Consider the following 20,247-nt stretch of genomic DNA (forward strand, 5'->3'; position numbering starts at 1 on the left):
GCAGTACAGTGGCAGTACTTACCAAAAGAGGAGGCTGTACTGATTTTTTACTTTGGATACCCTTGTGTAATCTTCTGTTATTTTACGCGGTTAAACTTTTCACCCTTTGAATGACTAAAAATCCTGGCAGCGAGCCATCCAGCTGGGTTGACTATCTAAAAAAAAAGGAATTTACAGAGGTACAATAAATGACGTTGGATTCACAAACACCAGAAATTACCATAAACATAAAGTTCACATAAGCAAGCATGCAGTGGCGGATCCAGCATCGTCAAGAGGGGGGGATTGGCTAAATTTCTATGAAAAATAAATGAATGTTTTTATAATCTTTATATAACTTGGTTTGAGAGAGGGGCCGATTGCCCTCATCGCCCTCCCCTGCATCCGCCACTGCAAGCATGAAGTACAAAACATTCGAAAAACTAAAGAACAGAAAAGCTGCAGGCAAAGACGGGAGACTAAATGAATTATTGAAATTTTCACTCATATATCCCCGTACGGAAGACATCATGTGTGCCTATTTCTCCATGGAAAATTAAACTTTTCTTCTCTGCCACTGAGGCGTGCTATTCTGGCTTAAGGCTTAAGGCCTTAAGAGCATACAGTAGCAATCAACAGGTAGCAACAAACGCGGTCCAAGATTGCGACTGTAATTTTGAATATTTTGTCGAGATATGTGGCACACATATTCGTAATATAATAAAGAATGGCGGTACAGAGCCCAATTTGAGAAATATGTTAGTATGTGGAAATTACTATACAGTGTGTCAATTTTAAAACTTACAATGGCTATATCTCACGAACAAAAGCTGAAAACGAAAAATGCTTGAAACCGTTTCTAGGATAGTAAGGGGGAGCTAAAATGACACGAATGAGAACTCACCCCCATCAACCCCCTAGGCCCCACCCACCACAACCAAAAAAGTTTAAATTGCAAACCCCTACTTGTGATACATCATTGAAAAGGCTATAAAAAATGCTACCCAATGGTATAAATAATAATTATACAGGGTGAAGCAATAATTGTGAAACTTTGGCTTAAATGAAAAATTTAATGAGGTTTTGTTGAACTACAAATTTGATAAAAATGTCAATTAAGTAAATGTTCAAAGTGGGTTCCGTTGTTTTGTAAACAATAATACAGTCTGTTTTCAAATTCTGCACGAAATTTGACAAATGTTTTTCTAGTAATAGGGCGAGATGCTTGAGTAATTATTTCTCGCAATTTTCCAAGTGACGTAAGTTAAGTTTTATAAACAACTGATTTAAGGCAAAAATGGCAAATTAAGTTTTAATTAACAAAAAAACTACGAGCGGACACTTTCCATTTAAAATAATGGACCGGGAGTATTACAAATACAAAAGTGATAGTAAGCCAGATGATATTAAGACCCTGTATAATTATTATTTATACCATTGGATAGTACTTTTTATAGTAGGATAGTATACTACTTTTTTCTATGGGGTTACCCTAAATCAGTTGTTTATAAAACTCAACTTGATTCACTTGGGGAATTGCGAGAAAGCATTACTCAAACATGTCGCTCTATTACTAGAACATTTGCTAAATTTCGTGCAGAATTTAAAAATAGGCTGTATTATTGTTTACCAAACAACGAAATTCACATTAAATATTTACTTAATTGACATTTTTAATAAATTTGTAATTCAACAAAACTTTATTAAATTTTTCATTTAAGCCAAAGATTCACAATTATTGCTTCACCCTGTATAATTATTATTTATACCATTGAATAGCATTTTTTAAAGCCTTTTCAATGATGTATCACAAATAGGGGATTGCAATTTAAACTTTTTTGGTGTGATGGGTATTGGGGTTGATATATAACTAGGGGGTTGATAGGGGTGAGTTCTCTTTTAAGTCATTTTAGTTCCCCCTTACTATCCTAGAAACGGTTTCAAGCATTTTTCCGTATCAGCTTTTGTTCGTGAGATATAGCCATTGTAAGTTTTAAAATTGACACACTGTATAACTAAATAAAACATTGCAAAAAGGGGCCTGTACCGCCATTAAGAACAACAAAAAAATACACTTTCTTCAAATAAACTTTTTTTTCTACGACCGTTTAATAATATGCTCATTATTCGCTATTTTTAAATAGATAATAACACCCATTACTTTACCTGTGAGTAATAGTTCATTACTCACGGGCTGAAGTTAGTCACGGGTCATTACTCACGGGCTGAAGTTAGGTTCAAGTGGCGAATGTGACTATATAAACTGCAAATAAAATTACTTAAACTTGTTTATTTGACACAATAATTATTGTAATTTATATCAATATTTAACTTCGAAAAATTTTTAAAGGATTTTTACTGAAACAATGCGTCAATATATTTTTTACTTTTATACCTTGTTTACTATTATGAATTTTGACGTTTACTATTTTCAGTGACAGTGACATTAGCGTATTTGCTGTGTTTATTGGAATTTAAAACTTATATTGTGACTATTTTATAAAGTTATCTTGTGCTATATATTTTAAATACAATATAACATATTATACATAGTTATATTATTATATTAATATATAGTTAAATATAAATGTGCATTATAACTTTTTAAAAATACGTCCACGCACCATTTCCTGTTTATTACAATGACAGTAGGTACAAATTTATACTTTTTTCTAATTTTTCGGAAATGAATATAATTTGAATTGACTATTTCTTGTTGTCTTTTACAATACATAATTAAGACAAAGACAGCATTGCTAATTAATAGTAAGCAACAAATTATTCAGTCGTGTACTAGGTATTGGTAAACAAAATTTATTTTTGTAAATTATAATTTTAATCTCGAATAGTTGATAATTATGTTTTTTTACTAATTAAAATAAAAAAGGTCGTAGAAAAAGTATAGTATTCTACTTACATGTAATGGGTATTACATGCTCGTTGAATAATATACTATATCCCATGCCTAGATTTTGTGTCACATTGGATCTACTAAAAATCGATTTTCTATAACAAGAAATCGAACGTGACTGACTCGGCAACATTTCACATATTCATCTCATATATTTAGAGTTACAATTCCCTGGTTGATCCTGCCAGTAGTCATATGCTTGTCTCAAAGATTAAGCCATGCATGTCTCAGTACAAGCCAAATTAAGGTGAAACCGCGAAAGGCTCATTAAATCAGTTATGGTTCCTTAGATCGTACCCACATTTACTTGGATAACTGTGGTAATTCTAGAGCTAATACATGCAATACAGCTTATACTCATATGAGTATAAAAATTATTGTTTTTGATAGTATAATGTCACTGTCAGTGTCAAATTACCAACGCACTGTTGCCTCACTGTTGAAAGTTCGCAGAACTTTCGAAAAACAAAAATATTGATGACGCGCTACTGTTTACTCTTAAGAGGAAACAGTAGCGATCAACAGGTAGCGAAAACGCGTTCCAAGATTGCGGCTGTAATTTTGAATATTTTTTCGAGATATTTGGCACACGTATTCGTAATATAATAAAGAATGGCGATACAGAGCCCAATTTGAAAAATATATTATTATGTGGAATTTACTCTGTTATTAAATACAATGTTAAAAAAACGAGCCTGTACCGCCATTAAGAAGAACAAAAAAATACACTTTCTTCAAATAAACTTTTTTATCTGATGTCTAGATTTTGTGTCATTTTGGAACTACTAAAATTTTTTATTTCATTAGTAGTTCCAAAATGACACAAAATCTAGGCATCGGATAAAAAAGTTTATTTGAAGAAAGTGTATTTTTTTGTTCTTCTTAATGGCGGTACAGGCTCGTTTTATTAATATTGTATTTAATTACAGAGTAATTGCCACATATTAATATATTTTTCAAATTGGGCTCTGTACCGCCATTCTTTATTATATTACGAATACGTGTGCCAAATTTCTCGAAAAAATATTCAAAATTACAGCCGCAATCTTGGAACGCGTTTTGGCTACCTGTTGATCGCTACTGTATCACCTTAAGGCTTTGTCACTTACATTTTATGTTGTATTTTATTCTAATTTTCACTTACCTTTTTGTTTTGTTTTGTTGACTATGCATTAATGATTAATGGACCCAAATTCTTTGTTTCAGGAATCAGTCCGCTCTCGCGTCGCCATGGACTTCACAGGCGCCGTGGGTAGGATAGTGGAAGATCCCCAAGAAGCGACGGCCATCGCAGTAGCCGAAGGATATTCGTGGAAACGCCGTTGGAGAGGGTACACTCGTGGGTCGACAGGTCCCACTGGTCTCAGTCAACAAACGGCGTACGTGCAATCTATAGATGCCGGCATCCACATGACACAACCCTGGTTCCACAGTGGTTTGTCTAGAGATAAGGCTGCGGAATTGATATCGAAACATGGCACCGTCGATGGGTAAGTTAATTTTTGATCACTAAAATATTTCTTCATTAAAATGGTTACATAAAGGTCGGACCAAAATTAACGCCACTACTTTCAATTTCTTACTCGGCAAACACAATCCAATTCTGTACCATATTTCTTTGTAAATGTTCCTTCATTATATTTACTTAACTCACAAAAAAGGTCAAAATTTTCGTTAACTGTCTAAAAGTTTTTTACCTCATAAATCAGCAAAACATGTCATATACAGGGTGTCCCGAAAAGATTGGTCATAAATTATACCACACATTCTGCGGTCAAAAATAGTTCGATTGGACCTAACTTACCTTAGTACAAATGTGCTCAAAAAAAAAGTTACAGACCTTTGAAGTTACAAAATGAAAATCGATTTTTTTCAAAATATCGAAAACTATTAAAGATTTTTTATTGAAAATGGACATGTATTATTCTTATGCCAGAAACATCTTAAAACAAAATTATAGTGAAATTTGTAAACTCCATAAAAATTTTATGGGGGTTTTGTTCCCTTAAACCCCCCCAAACTTTTGTGTACGTTTCAATTAATTCATTATTGTGGTACCATTAGTTGAATACAATGTTTTTAAAACTTTTTTGCCTCTTAGTATTTTTTCGATAAGCTAGTTTTTATCGAGATGCGGCTTCTTTTTTAATATATTTACATAAAAATTGTATGGGGGTTTTATTCCTTTAAACCCCCCAAATATTTATGTACGTTCCAATTAAACTATTATTGTGGTACCATTAGTTAAATACAGTGTTTTTAAAACTTTTTTGCCTCTTAGTCTTTTTTTTATAAGTCACCTTTTATCGAGATATGGCTTCTTTTTCAAAATATACCTAAAAATGTAAATTATAAATAAATTTTCAGATAATTAACAGGTCACTATAATCGTACTTAACCATATACAAATATATGGTGGATTCGATAAATATTCAAAATATCTCGATAAACACTGACTTATCGAAAAAGTAGTAAGAGGCAAAAAAGTTTTAAAAACATTGTGTTTAAGTAATGGTGCCACAATAATAATTTAATTGGAACGTACACAAAAGTTTGGGGGGTTTAAGGGAACAAAACCCCCATACAATTTTTATGGGGTGCACAAATTTCACTTTAATTTTTTTTTAAGATGATACTGCCATAATAATGCCACATGTCCATTTTCAATAAAAAATCTCTAAGAGTTTTCGATATATGAAAAAAATCGATTTTCATTTTGTAACTTCAAAGGGCTGTAACTTTTTTTGTGTGCACTATTGTATATAGGTATGTGAGGTTCAATCAACCTATTTTTGACCCCAGAATCTGTGGTATAATTTATGACCAATATTTTCGGGACACCCTGTATAACAAAGGAATAGTATCTATTTCTATTTGAATCGACCTGTTAGACCATTTTTTATTTAAACAATATCTGGATCTTCAAACTGTAGGCACCAGGTTATCGTCATAAAAACAATATGAGTAGGCCTTTTCATATCAATAGGTGTCAACTCGTCTTCTCGTCTCCCTAAAAAACAAACAATGAAGCGACTCTCTGACACCTACATATACAGGGTGTCCAGAAACTCTACCGACAAACGAAGACAGGAGATTCCTCAGATAATTTTAAGACAATTTAACCCAATTCACCTAGTCCGAAAATGCTTCTTAAGGGAGCTAGAGCTCTTTGAAGATGGCGCCATGAAATTAGTTTTTCTTAAATACCTCCAGAACACTTCTATTTAGAAAAACGAAAATTGGTATGCATATTTACTTTTCAGAGTTGAATCGATTCCATCCATTGCAAATTTCTAGTACCGGTCATAGGCGTCCGCTTTGGGTAGAGCAACGGGTATTTTATCGCATAACTTTTTTGTCCTTAACTTTTATGTATTTTTGACACCGGATTATTAAATTGTGAGTTATTCTAGTACTAAAAGGTCCTCTTGTTTTAAGTCGGTAGGACACACCGTTTTCTAGAAAAATCGATTTGAAAGTTTTTCGTTTTGGAATTTGAAAAAAAATTGAAAGAACTTTTCAACAAAAAACGAAGTATTTTACCAACATAAAGTAAGAGTAACTTTTAGTACTCGAATACCTCATAATTTAATAATCTAGTGTCGAAAATGCTCAAAATTCCAAGACAAAAAAGTTATGCTATAAAATAACTGTTGACCTACCCAAAACGGACGCCTATGACCAGTAATAGAAATTCGCAATTAATGAAATCGATTTATCTCTGGAATATAAATAAATGTACCAGTTTTCGTCTTTCTAAACAGTTTTTTTTTGAATTTTTTTTTTATTTAAAAAGCGAAAAATTTTTAAAATCGATTTTTCTAGAAAACGGTGTGTCCTACCGGTTTAAAAAAAGAGTATCTTTTAGTACTAGAATACTTCAAAATTTCATAATCCAGTGTCAGAAATGCATAAAAGTTAAAGATAAAAAAGTTATGCGATAAAATATCCGTTGCCCTACCCAAAACGGACGCCTATGATAGGTACTAGAAATTTGCAGTGGATGGATTAGATTTATGTCTTGTAGATAAATACGCGTACCAATTTTTGTTTTTCTAAATAGAAGCGTTCTGGAGGTATTTAAGAAAAACTAATTACAAGACGCCATCTTCAAGAGCTCTAGCTCCCTTAGGAAGCATTTTCGGACTAAGTGAATTGGGTTAAATTATCTTAAAATTATCTGAAGAATCTCCTGTCTTCATTTGTCGGTAGAGTTTCTGGACACCCTGTATAAGTTAGACTCAAAGTGCTAATTTTTGCGTAATGTAGGTTAAAATTCCTTTTACGGTCGGGAAGAAACCATTCGAGCTATACACCTGTACTCAATGGCTCAATTATAGAGCAATTGAAGAGACAGTTGATGCAAAAGCTAGAGCTGAAGGTAAAGGGATACTATAGTCCGTCTCACCTTGACTTTACAGAATAAGGAACATAGGCAATGCAGTCCTTATGAGAGTTTTTAACGCGGTGATGCCGATTTTAACAAAAATAATTTGTAACTGAATATTAGATAGATTAAATTAAAACTGTTTTAGAAAGGCAATCTACAATTATTTTAGGATTGAAAGGCGTAATAACTATAGCAGTATATTAAATAAACTTGGAACGCATAATGAACTCTCATGAGGACTGCGTTGCCTATATTCCATATACTGTAAAGTCAAGGTGAGACGGACTATAGACATAGATATTTGTGAAGCTATAGAAAAAATTTAGCAGTTGCTTTGGAAGAATTAAGGATCAAATCATCTATATTCTTGATAATATTTATTCCAAAGACACTTGTGATCATTTGTATTTTATCCGCTTTTAAACAGAATGATTCAGTTATTAAACGGTAAATTTGACCAAGAATAAAAGAAATATTTATTCAGTAGGCAAAATTATATCGTTAGAAAAATTCAGAAAATTTGGATTTGAATTCTTCCGAAGTAGAAGTTGAATTAAGACTTTCTGTATTCATCGTTTGTTCCAAATCTAGTTCTGCCTTAAATCACAGTCGAAGTGTCGAATTATTTAAGTTTAATTAGTGCCGGATATAGGTATTGCATATTTAAACGAAAAATGTGTAACATAGCGTACCCATAATGGTAGGGGAGCCCAAGCGGGGATTTTTGCAGTTACTCGAGCGCGTCAGATTATCACATGGGGAGAAACCTTGTATCCTGTAAATGTACCTCTACATATATTGGCTCTTGCTCTTAATACAAGGGGAGTCCGAAAAAAACTCAAAATCGTTAGATTAAGAAAGGTAAGTTAAGTACATGCAAACCAGTATATAAACTGCTCGTCAAAAGTTATACTCCAGAAACTCTACCGACAAACGAAGAGAGGAGATTCTTCAGATAATTTTAAGACAATTTAGCTCAATTCGCCTAGTCCGAAAATACTTCGTAAAGGAGCTAGAGCTCTTTGAAGATGGCTTCTTGTAATTAGTTTTTCTTAAATACCTCCAGAACGCTTCAATTTAGAAAAACGAAAATCGGTACGTATATTTATCTTCCAGAGATAAATCGATTCCATCCATTGCCAATTTCTAGTACCGATCATAGGCGTCCGTTTTGGTTAGGGCAACGGTTATTTTATCACATAACTTTTTTGTCTTTAACTTTTAGGCATTTTTAACACTGGATTATTAAATTGTGAGGTATTCTAGTACTAAAAGGTACTCTTAGTCCGTAGGACATACGGTTTTCTAGAAAAATCGAATTGAAAATTTTTCGTTTTTTGAATTTAAAAAAAAAACGGTGTATTTTATCAACTTAAAGCAAGAGTAACTTTTAGTACTAGAATACCTAAATCTAGTACTTAATAATCTAGAGTCAAAAATGCTTAAAAATTAAAGACAAAAATGTTATGCGATAAAATAACCGTTGACCTACCCAAAACGGACGCATATGACCCGTACTAGAAATTTGCAGTTAATGAAATCGATTCATCTCTGAAATATAAATAAACGTACCAGTTTTCAGATTTCTAAATAGTTTTTTTTGAAATTTTTTTTGGAAATTCAAAAAAAGAAAAATTTTCAAATCGATTTTTCTAGAAAACGGTGTATCCTATCGAGCTAAAACAAGAGTACCTTTTAGTTGTAGAATATCTCACAATTTAATAATCCAGAGTCAAAAATGCTTAAAAATTAAAGATAAAAAAGTTATGCGATAAAACAATTGTTGCCCTACCCAAAACGGACGCCTATGACTGGTACTAGAAATTCGCAATGCATGGAGTCGATTTATCTTTGCAAGATATGTGTATCAATTTTCGTTTTTATCAATAGAAGCGTTCTGGAGTTATTTAAGAAAAAACTACTTACAAGACGCCATCTTCAAAGAGCTCTAGCTCCTTTAGGAAGCATTTTCGGACTAGGTGAATTGGGTTAAAATATCTTAAAATTATCTGAGGAATCTCCTGTCTTCGTTTGTCGGTAGAGTTTCTGGACACCCTGTATATAGGGATATAGAAAATTCTGCTGAATTTTCATAGATTTTTTCGTAAACAGATTAACGGATTCCGCTAATTTTATTTTATTATTTTAGATTTTTCTTTTGTATTTACACAGTTATGCAAAGGTTTACTTAAACCTTTTTTTTACTTATACCGGGTGAAAGAAAAGAAATGTTTTTCTTATTTTAAGTTTGAGATGCCCTGTAGGGAGGACGAGGCACATATGTGAGTATACATCGAAATCGTATTGTAGTCTTATGTTTTGTGAACATTTTGTTTTTTGAATGTCCCTGATATCTTTAGAAACAAAAAATAGACAGTTTTGTAAATTAACATGTGTTTTAACCGAAACAAAAGTTTGAGACACCTTGTATTGAGAAAAGGGCACAAAGGTGAGTATACCTCGATATTATGTTGTAGTCTCATATTTTGTGAATATTTTATTTTTTTAATTTCTCTGATATCTTTAATAACAAAGAAACTAGACGGTATTACTCTTTAATATGTGTTTTAATTGAAGACTTGCGTCACATCACACATGTGAAACATAGAAACACATATTAAAGCGTAATACCGTCTAGTTTCTTTGTTATTAAAGATATCAGAGAAATTAAAAAAATAAAATATTCACAAAATATGAGACTACAACATAATATCGAGGTATACTCAGCTTTGGGCCTTTTTCTCCCTACAAGGTGTCTCAAACTTTTGTTTCGGTTAAAACACATGTCAAATTACAAAACCGTCTATTTTTTTTGTTTCTAAAGATATCAGGGACATTCAAACAACAACATGTTCACAAGCCATAAGACTAGAACATGGTTCTGATGTAGGTATACTCACATTTGTACGTCGTTCTCCCTAAAGGGTGTCTCAAACTTGACATAAGAAAACCATTTCTTTTCTTCAACCCGGTATAAGTACAACACATAAGTTTGAGTAAACCTTTGCACAACTGTGTAAATACTAAAGAAACATCTAAAATAAAGAAAATAGCGGAATCCGTCTCTTCGCGAAAAAATCAACTATGAAAATCAGCATAATTTTCTGTATCCCTAACTTTTGACGAGCAGTTTATTTCAAAAATCTGGCGATTTGAGCGGGGCGTAAGGAAATGGGTGAGTCACAAAGTTTCACAAGAAAAAGCGAATATTTCGCGAAATGAACGTCAGGTCGAAAAACTAAAAAATACGTATTCAATATTTTTCAAAAATCTATCGAATTATACCAAACACGACCCCCACGGAGAGGGGTGGGGGTAAATTTAAAATTTTAAATACGAACCCCGCGATATTTCCCCGAAAAATTGAAAAATACACGTATTCAATATTTTTAAAAAATCTATGGAATGACACCAAGCACGAGTGTTTGGTGTCGGTCGTGTACTTTAAAATCTTAAATAGGAGCCCCCATTTTTTATTGCAGATTTGAGTTGCTTACGTAAAGATAAGTAACTTTTATTCGAGACATTTTTTCGAATTATGGATAGATGGCGCTATAATCGGAAAAAATGATTGTTGGAAATGGAAAATTAAATTAAAAAAATGTAAAGTCCCCCACTTTATGGAAAACTTAACTTTTTTGGTTTTAGGACCTACTCTTCACAACCCAATAGGTCCCCATAACTCTCGAGTAACTGCAATTTTAGAATGCTTTCCTCCCCTACTATAATCAGAAACGTTTTTTCATTATACGCAGATTTCTATTCTCAACTTAATCATATGCTGTCGTTCTTTTGTTTTCGCTCTAATTATACAAAACCTGTTATTAACGTGTAACTTCCCATCCGCATTTCAGTCTGGGAAACGGCGGAAGAACCTAATCAATTTAATGTAATTATCTAACAAGATAATAAGAGGCTAAGGGTTGGGTACGTTCGAAAAATTTTTAATATTCTTGGTTGAAGATAAGATTGATTAAATATTTAAGGCGTTGAAGATAAGATTGATTAAATATTTAAGGCTAAAGGTGTCACTGATCGGGAAAGAACGACAGTGTATGGGCAAGAAGTCTCTTCATGTTTCATTTTCACTCAGTGGTCAGTGGTGTACGACCGCTCGTTGGATGTTTCATATTATTTTGTGAAAAAACAAACAGTGTAGATGTATGTTAAACAAACAGTGTAAAATCAGTCAATAACCATTACTCGAGGGTTTTGGAAGTCGCTGAATATGAATTTTTCATTGGTAAACCATGTACCTCGGAGACCATCGTCGTCATGAAATTCGTGCTTAGCGACCAGCAAAACCCCCCGAGTAATGGTTATTGACTAATTTTGAATAATTATAACGTAAAACTATAGGCGACGAGTTCCACCCTGGGTATCATGGTACCTCGGCAACCATGGCCGGCATTAAATTCGTGCTCAGCGACCACCAAAACCCCCCGAGTAATGGTTATTGACTGATTTTGAATGATTATAACATAAAACTCCAGGAGACGAGTTCCCCCCTGGGCACCAGGTAACTTGAAGACCATCGCCGACAAGAAATTCGTGCTCAGCGACCGCCAAAACCCCCGAGTAATGGTTATTGGCTGATTTTGAGTGATTATAACAGAAAACTCTAGGCGAAGAGTTCCACCATGGGCATCAGGTACCACGGAGACTATCGCCGTCATGAAATTCGTGCTCAGCGACTCCCAGAACTCCCCGACCAATGGATATTTACTGATTTTGAGAGATTATAGAAAAACTCCAGGCGACGACAACCGCCCTGGACATCAGGTACCTCAGAGACCATCGCCGTCATGAAATTCGTGCTCAGCAACCGCCAAAACCCCCAAATAATGGTTATTGACTGATTTTGATTATAACATAAAACTGCAGGCGACGAGTTCTACCATAGTCACCAGATACCTCCGAGATTATCGCCGCGATGAAATTCGTGTTCAACGACCTCCAAAACCCCCGAGTATAAAAATTGAACTCATTTCCGTCAGTATTTCCTGAGTTATAAATTTTTCATTTTCCATCTCTTCGAGATGCATTTTGAATGCATTTTTCTTATGGAAATTTTCATCTGCCGGGGATCAATTTAGTTCACAAACTTTCCTGACATTCTCCTGAATCGAATGCAAAAAGTTGCATGACGATTCATCTTACTTCACAAAATTCCTCGGTTTTGGGCTTTTTAGTGATTTTGCTTCCGCTTTAAGCGTGTGATACACACGCAAACTTTAAGTACGCGGGTTTAAAGATCGCGGACTCGGCTCGCCGTCGGTGATACACGGCAGTTGCGATGTCGTCGAGAGAAGATGCTTTGTGCTATTTAGGAATTTTATCGTATTATATACTTCGTATCGTATACTATCGTATTGTATATTTTTAATACTAATAAAAAAGGACGAAATCGAAAAGTGTGGGTAACAAACAAAATATCATAGATAAGAGGGTAAATATTTTCATCAGGAGGATAAAACAGCCTATAAATAATTAGGTTTACTCAAAAACAAATAATCAAAAAAGCTTAAAATAGTGTTTTACGGTTTTCTCAAAACTTACAAAATATAACTTGTCTCCTTTCAACAATAAACGATTGAATTATTTCTAGGCAATTTGCTTAATTAGTGAAAATATAAGTGTAACTTTAAACGCAATAACATGATGGCCCGAGGCTCGCGGCTCGTGGCAGTGATACACGTACGGGTTACGAGTAAAACGCCGTCCACACTCTCGCCGAAGTCGATCGAGGTTCAACAAGTACGAGAGTGTAGACGGCCACCTTGTCTAACTTTGCCTAACTTCGTTCTACTTCCGAAATCTGTCGGTCTGACGCGTCCGAATCAAAGGGATCTTTGTCGGTATCGCACCGCTTGAATGTGAATGTGTTCCTCGCGAAGTAGAACGAGTGTGTAGAGAGCCACTTCGGACTTCGGGCAACTTTGGCGAAGTAACTTCGCCGAGAGTGTGGAGTAGAGTGGTGCGAAAAAAGTCAAGTTGATAATTGCGTATCGCTATAGTGCGAAAAAGTTGCGATTGGTAATTACAAGAAAAACAAAAAAATAATTATTCAAATCGGACTTTATCTTCCGATCCCGCAACGGACCTAAAGATTATGAAAAAAAATAAAAGTTTACCTTTTTTCAAAAAAATTTATTTATCTTTCGAATACGTTTTATTTATCGCTATAGTAAAATGTATTTACACTTTGCATTGTTGAGTACTAAAAAAAAATATTTTACGCATTTAACGGATATTTTCCGATACCGCACATAGGCGCCCATACACACGGGCAGGGGGGGGCCGTGGCCCCCCCCTAGCTTTTCGGGAAAGAAAAAAATTAAATTTATATTACATAAACGTATTTTTGTCAAAACATTATTGGATAATTTTGAGAGATAAATTGGAAACAACATATTTATTAATAAAAAAAATTCACATATTGGGTAGTTATTAATAGTTTAACAGAAAATATTTGTGTCTGCAACAGTGGTCTGTATGGAATGTGCATAATACACATTTCCCACAATCACGGTATGCTACTAACGAAAACATTGAAAGAGATTAGAGGCGTGGGAAACATATACACTGTAATCGACACCCAAAATTACAAATTAAATGAATCATTTATAATACTGCAAAAAAACCATATCAGCAAGAAATCCGATCTCTGATCGATAATCACTAATGAGCCATTTGTTTTTAACAACTGGTATAAAGTAATTATATTTTATATTTTGAAAAAATTCATACTGAAAAATAATTTTTTAAATTTATTGAACATAGTCAAATTTTAGTTTGCAAAAGTATTTTTTTAGCAAGTAGATTATTTTTAAAGTGTGCATTATGATGAACAGAACAATTTTATTTAAATAAAAAACAGGTGATCTTTCATGATGAATGAGTGTTATATACAGGGTGTCCCAAAAGTAGCGGAAAGGCCGAATAATTCGCGAAATGAACATCGGATCGAAAAACTGAAAAATACCTGTTCAATAATTTTCAAAAATCTATGCGATGACACTAAACAAGTCCACCACTTCAACCTCTGGGTGTGGAGCGGGGGGTAACTTTAAAATCTTAAATGGAACCCCTAATTTTTGTTGCAGATTTGGATTTTCCTTGTAAAAATAAGCAAATTTTATTCGAGCCATTTTGCGAATTGTGGATAGATAGCGCTATAATCGGAAAAAACGGTATATCGTGATACCACAGCAAAATTATAGAAACGGTCTAATATCTCGAGAAATATACTTCCAAATAAAAACTAAAAAACACGTGTTTAATATTTTTCAAAAATCTATAGAATGACACCAAACAGGATTTTTCATTCCACACTCTGGAGGTGGGGTGAGAGTTAACTTTAAAATCTTAAATAGGAACCCCCGTTTTTTCTTGCAGATTGGGTTTCCTCCTCAAAAAATAAGTAACATTTATTCGAACTTTTTTAGAATTGTTGACGGATGGCGCTATATTCGGAAAATGCGATTTATTTGCGCCATCTATCAACAATTCTAAAAATGTTTGGAATATGTGTGCCTTATTTTTCATAAGGATTCTATATCTGCAAAAATAAAGGGGGCTCCTTTTTAAGATATTAAAGTAAAAACTTGGTTCGACACATACTCATGGTTAGTCTACTCGCCAAAGTTGAAGGGAAGGCTTTGCAAGCATTGTATTCTTTTCAAACGGGTTTTAAAGAGAGGCGCAACTTTTGTGGTACCCATGACATTTCCATTCAAAAACTTGGTCTAGTGTTTAAATGTATGAATAATTCCTCACAACAGGGTTCAAACTAGGTTTTTTAGGTGGTTTAAACTACAGTAGACTCCCTCTATAACGAGAACTGAAATGGTGAATTAATTATCTCGTTATAAGCGGATCTCGTTATATCAAACAATAATAATATTGAAATCTTTTGATGCCTCTTACGTGGTTTATTATGTGTCGATGGTCAACCTGAACAGTGAACAATGAGACTTCGCCGCCATAAATTGTAAATTTCCTATAGTATTCAATATCGGTCGATAAACAGGCAGATGTTTATTACAGGTGGCCGAGTTTATTATAGCACTGGCCTCGATAATAAGACAGATGTTGGGCATTTCTATGTACAAGTAGTTGGGGCATTTATTTATTTATGACCATTACAACGCTAAAAACAGGTAAAGACAAGTATTCTTCGATTTAAATTTTCCTCGTTATAACCAAATATGCCTCGTTATAGAGCGTTATAGTTCAATAGGAATTTCATGGGACACCTAATGTACCTCGTTATAAGCGAAACCTCGTTATATCCGTGTTCGTTATAGAGAGAGTCTACTGTATATATTGTCATCCGAAATATACAAAATGTAATGTGCAACATCTTCACGTTTGGCCCCCCCCTAAAAATTTTTATATGGGCGCCCTTGATACCGCAAGGTCAATCAAAATCAAAATTAAATAAATCGTTTTATGCTATTTCTAGAATAAAAGATACTATGCCGATATCAGCACTGATCAATATCTATTACGGCCTTGTTTACAGTCATATGAGTTACAACATACTACTATGGGGAAATTCTATTGACAGCTTGTAAAATTTTTGTAACTCAGAAAAAAATTATTCGAAAAATGTTCGTATATAATATCACAAGAGAGAAAATTTTGCCGGCAATATTTTCGACTGGTATGAAAGTTTGTTGCCTGGCAATTTTCGCGAATTAAATTTTGACTTAAATCACGAGACGTCAGTCGAGTGATTTTGTCAAAATTTCATAAGCGAAAATTACCAAAAGGCAACGAACTTGAATGAAACCAGGAGAAAATTTTGCCGGAAATAATTTTCTCTCGAATGATATTCGACAAGACTATTTCACGAGACAATTAACCCTACGTTAGGCGCGTCGCTATTGCTGACAAGCTTAGGCGCGTGGTCTACGATTGTAGACCAATAGTTTTTTGTCGTATAATACCGGATTTTGACAAAATTAACAAATTAGTGGTTAATAACATGTTTATTTATGTTCGCACTTTGATATTAGATATGTTTTGTTCCTTGGCTTTTCTCATTTTGACAGTGGTAAAATTAAAAACGAGGTCATGATTTTTTTGGTCTTTATTCGCAAGTAAATGAAAATGGTCACAAAAATAAGCTCAATTTAGTAAAAAACACAAATATTTTTTATCTTTCAACTTATAGAATGACCAATAGGGATAAATAATAAAGAATAGAACTAAAAAGTAAAAAAAGAACAAAACTATTAAATGGTCAAAATGGCACAATTTTAGTTCGTCAAACATTCAGTGCAAATATCCCCAAAATGATCCTTGAATGCAAATGCGTCACATCTTTGGCATGCCCTTCTTGTTGACATATTGCAAGTGCATGCACAAATACAACATCGTCCCACGTAATTTGTTGGAATATTAGGGGAAGGGGGTACACTTCTTGAACTCCGAGCAGTACGCGAGCTCGTCGTCTAAGTTCTCTTAGCGGGGAAGGCTTAGTTGATCCATATTCAATTTGCTGTTTGATTAGTTACCATGCAAGTTTTCAATGAAGTCGCTTTTTGAAACATTTTCGTTTATGTTATTAGCTTTATATACACAGCAGGCTACATATTAGCTTTATATATACAACTAAAAACTGGAACGCGCTTAGTCGCGTGGTCTACGGTTGTAGACCAGTGCTCTTTGAATAATGGTAAAAAATCATGCAAACAGATCGGCGGCGTTTAGGAAACTGAAGAGTAAGTTGGAAGTATTAGTGACAGCTACTAAGCGGGATGGGGGCGTATGTGAAGTTTTATGTAATTGGCGACCACTTAAAGGAGAGTGGTCTACGATTGTAGACCACGCGCCTAACGGAGGGTTAATGCACCATATCAACGAAATGTAATCTTTATTTCTTTATTTATTTATTTATTTATCTTTATTTATTATCTGTCATAATTATGTCGCTGAGATTTCACGTCGTTTTGTCAGTAGGAAACGAAGCGTTGCTATGCCGTTTTATCAGTTAAAAACAGTCTAGTGAAATAGTCGGGCTAAAATTTCGGAAAACTTGTAAACCAACGTTTATAAAATACAAAATTATGTCATTCTATAGTCTATACATTTACCACACTCTTCTGTTTGTCAAAGAAAATTTCAATCAATTTGAAACTAATGCTCATCGACATGATTACCATACAAGAAATTCTAATAAGCTCCGAATACCCCAGTTTAAAACATCAAGATTAGAAAATAGTTTTAAATTTATGGGAATGAAATTGTACAATAAACGTCCCGATGAAATGCAGGAGATTGCTAGTTTTAACAGTTACAAAAATAAAATCAAAAATTTATTATTAGCCAAATGCTACTATTCAGTCAAAGAATTCCTTGACGATAACCTATAAACTATTTTAAACTATTTTATTTTTTATGTATAAATTGTTTTGTATATGTCTAAATATGTTATTTTATATATGTTATCACGTGTTAGGTGTTAGGTACCTATATGAAATTTTGTAGTTGAACCATGTTAGCTTGTAACAGTTATATTACTGTTCTACAATGTAAAATCATGTATATGACCTGTCCTATACATTTGTAAAAATGTCTTGAAAGGATCAATAAATATTTCTATTTCTATAAAAATTTGAAATTTTTGATGATTTTGGAAAATTAAAAACCATTTAGTTATCTCGTTTTTTTGTTACATTGTGAAGCTCTTCGCTTGTTTAGATATTGTATGACAATATTTAAACAACCCAGATCTCAAAACGAGAGGGTGGTTGCACTTCTAGCTCCACACGCACCCTTCTCTCCAACCAACCCATGAGTGTGTGTTTTTGACATTATTTACTACATATGTACTAGCACCACCTACATTAGCATTAGACGATGCTTCCGTGGCCAACTTTAGACATCACTCATCAGCTGGCTTGTGGTAGGGATAGTTTTGTACATTCCAGTCTGACATGTCGCCCGATGTAAGACAGGGAGTTACATCTTCATTTGAAACTCTTCGACCAAGTGGCGGAGAAGATAGTTTTGCAACATTCCAGTCTATTATTTTAGTTTAGTCCTGTGCTTCAAAATTTTAAGTAGTAGGGAGAAAGGAAACACATTAGAGAGCTAGGGCCAAGGAGAGTGTTAAAAGCCGGACAGACTAAAGCCAAGGGCAAAAGTATTAGAAATTTCATCCCTCCTACTTTAAATTTTCAAGCACAGGACTACACTGAAATAATAAACTAGAATGTTACAAAACTATCTTCTCCACCAGTTCTTCGAAGAGTTTCAAATGAAGATATAACTTCTTGCATTACATCGGGAGACATGCCAGACTGTAATGTACAAAAACTATCCCTGCCACATGCAAGCTGACGGGCGGTGTCTAAAGTTGCCCACGGAAGCATCGTCTAATGCAAATGTATATGGGCCCCAATCAACAGATGGATTCATCAGGAAAACATTTAAATCAAGGTCCATACTGCCAGATTTTACCAAGAAATCACAATACAAAAGTTGATGTATAAGAGCTGGACACAAACAGATGAAAAAGAAATGTATTACATATTATGTAAATAATGTAAAAAACACACACTCATTGGTTGGTTGGAGAGAGGGGTGCGTGTGGAGCTAGAACTGCAACCACCCCCTCGTTTTGAGTTCTGGGTTGTTTAAATATTGTCATACAATATCTAAACAAGCGAAAAGCTTCGCAATGTAACAGAAAAATGAGATAACTAAATGTTTTTTAATTTATCAAAATCATTAAAAATTTCGAATTTTTATAGATTTGGATTGATCTTGCGGGATCGGAAGATATTGGTTAATTGCGTAAATCTATTTTTTTTTATTACTCTACCATGCAAACTGTAAATAAATTTTACTATAGCGATAAATGCATTACATGCCGCAAAAGATCGAGAACGATATCGGCAAATTGTTATGGAAGCTACCCACGCCTAAAAATTTGGGTACGGTACTAAAGAAGAAGATAGCGATAAATAAAACGTACACGAAGGATGAATAAAATTTTTTTGAAAAAAGGTAAAATTTAATTTTTTTCATAATCTTTAGGCCTGTTGCGGGATCGGAAGATAAAGTCCGATTTGAATAATAATTTTTTGTTTTTCTTGTAATTACCAATCGCAACTTTTCCGCACTATAGCGATACGGAATTATCAACTTGACTTTTTTCGCACCACCCTAGTGTGGAGCCCGTATAAGATTTCGAACTTGTTGGATCGACGGCGTACTTACCCGCGTGTGCTCGCGTAGGTATTTGCTGTGACACACGCGCGAAAATGGTCGCGAGCCATAAGTTCGCGTACTTACTCGCGTGTGTATCACACGCTTTGTGGGTTCCACGGCATCCGCTGTGGCTACGATTATGATTTAAGGTTAATAAATCGCCAACAAAACTTAAAAATCTATATTTCTATATTTCTCTCCAGCTATAAAACAAGCTATTGTGTATGTAAAATGAATATTTTAGGCAACTTTGTAGTTTTTATTCCACTCGTGACTCTTATATCCCAAAGATTTACTTTTATAATAGCAAGAAAAAATTTGCGTGTCTCCTGGCGAGCGAAACGTGACAGCCATGTCGGAATCCAATCTCCGCTCATTACTTCTAAGTACAAAAAAATAACGAAGCATTTTTTCTACACAAAATAGTTATTACAGCGAATTTGGCATGGCATTAAACATTAACTGGTATATACGACCGATTTGACCTTGGTTAGTCATTTCTCTACCTGACCTACCTCAGGACGAATTAATGATTGCCATTGTTTCTAAGCTCCGAAGATCCGGACTAGCTCGAATCGATGTTGAAATGTTTGTAGACTTCCAAAAAAACTTGACGAATCAATAGGCGATTAGGTAAAGCCGGTGGGATTCGATAGAGGTGGATTTTGTATGTACATTTATTATTGGAAATGTCTACGGAGTATTGTGTTTTCGTTTCATGGTCCAAAGACTAATTTACATA

The 20,247-nt window shown here is 34.1% G+C and overlaps 1 protein-coding gene across 2 annotated transcripts in view; it reads left to right on the plus strand.

Moving 5' to 3' along the window:
- LOC114324275 (growth factor receptor-bound protein 14-like) overlaps positions 1–20,247 on the plus strand; it is a 416,586-nt gene that overhangs the window by 383,916 nt on the left and 12,423 nt on the right. For both annotated transcript variants that reach the window (XM_028272074.2, XM_028272073.2), the window contains one exon: positions 4,097–4,380. In XM_028272074.2, coding sequence (XP_028127875.1) covers positions 4,097–4,380 — 284 coding nt within the window. The remainder of the gene's footprint in view (positions 1–4,096; positions 4,381–20,247) is intronic.

The sequence above is a fragment of the Diabrotica virgifera genome, chromosome 1 (genome assembly GCF_917563875.1).
Source record: "Diabrotica virgifera virgifera chromosome 1, PGI_DIABVI_V3a".
Lineage (NCBI taxonomy): Eukaryota > Metazoa > Arthropoda > Insecta > Coleoptera > Chrysomelidae > Diabrotica > Diabrotica virgifera.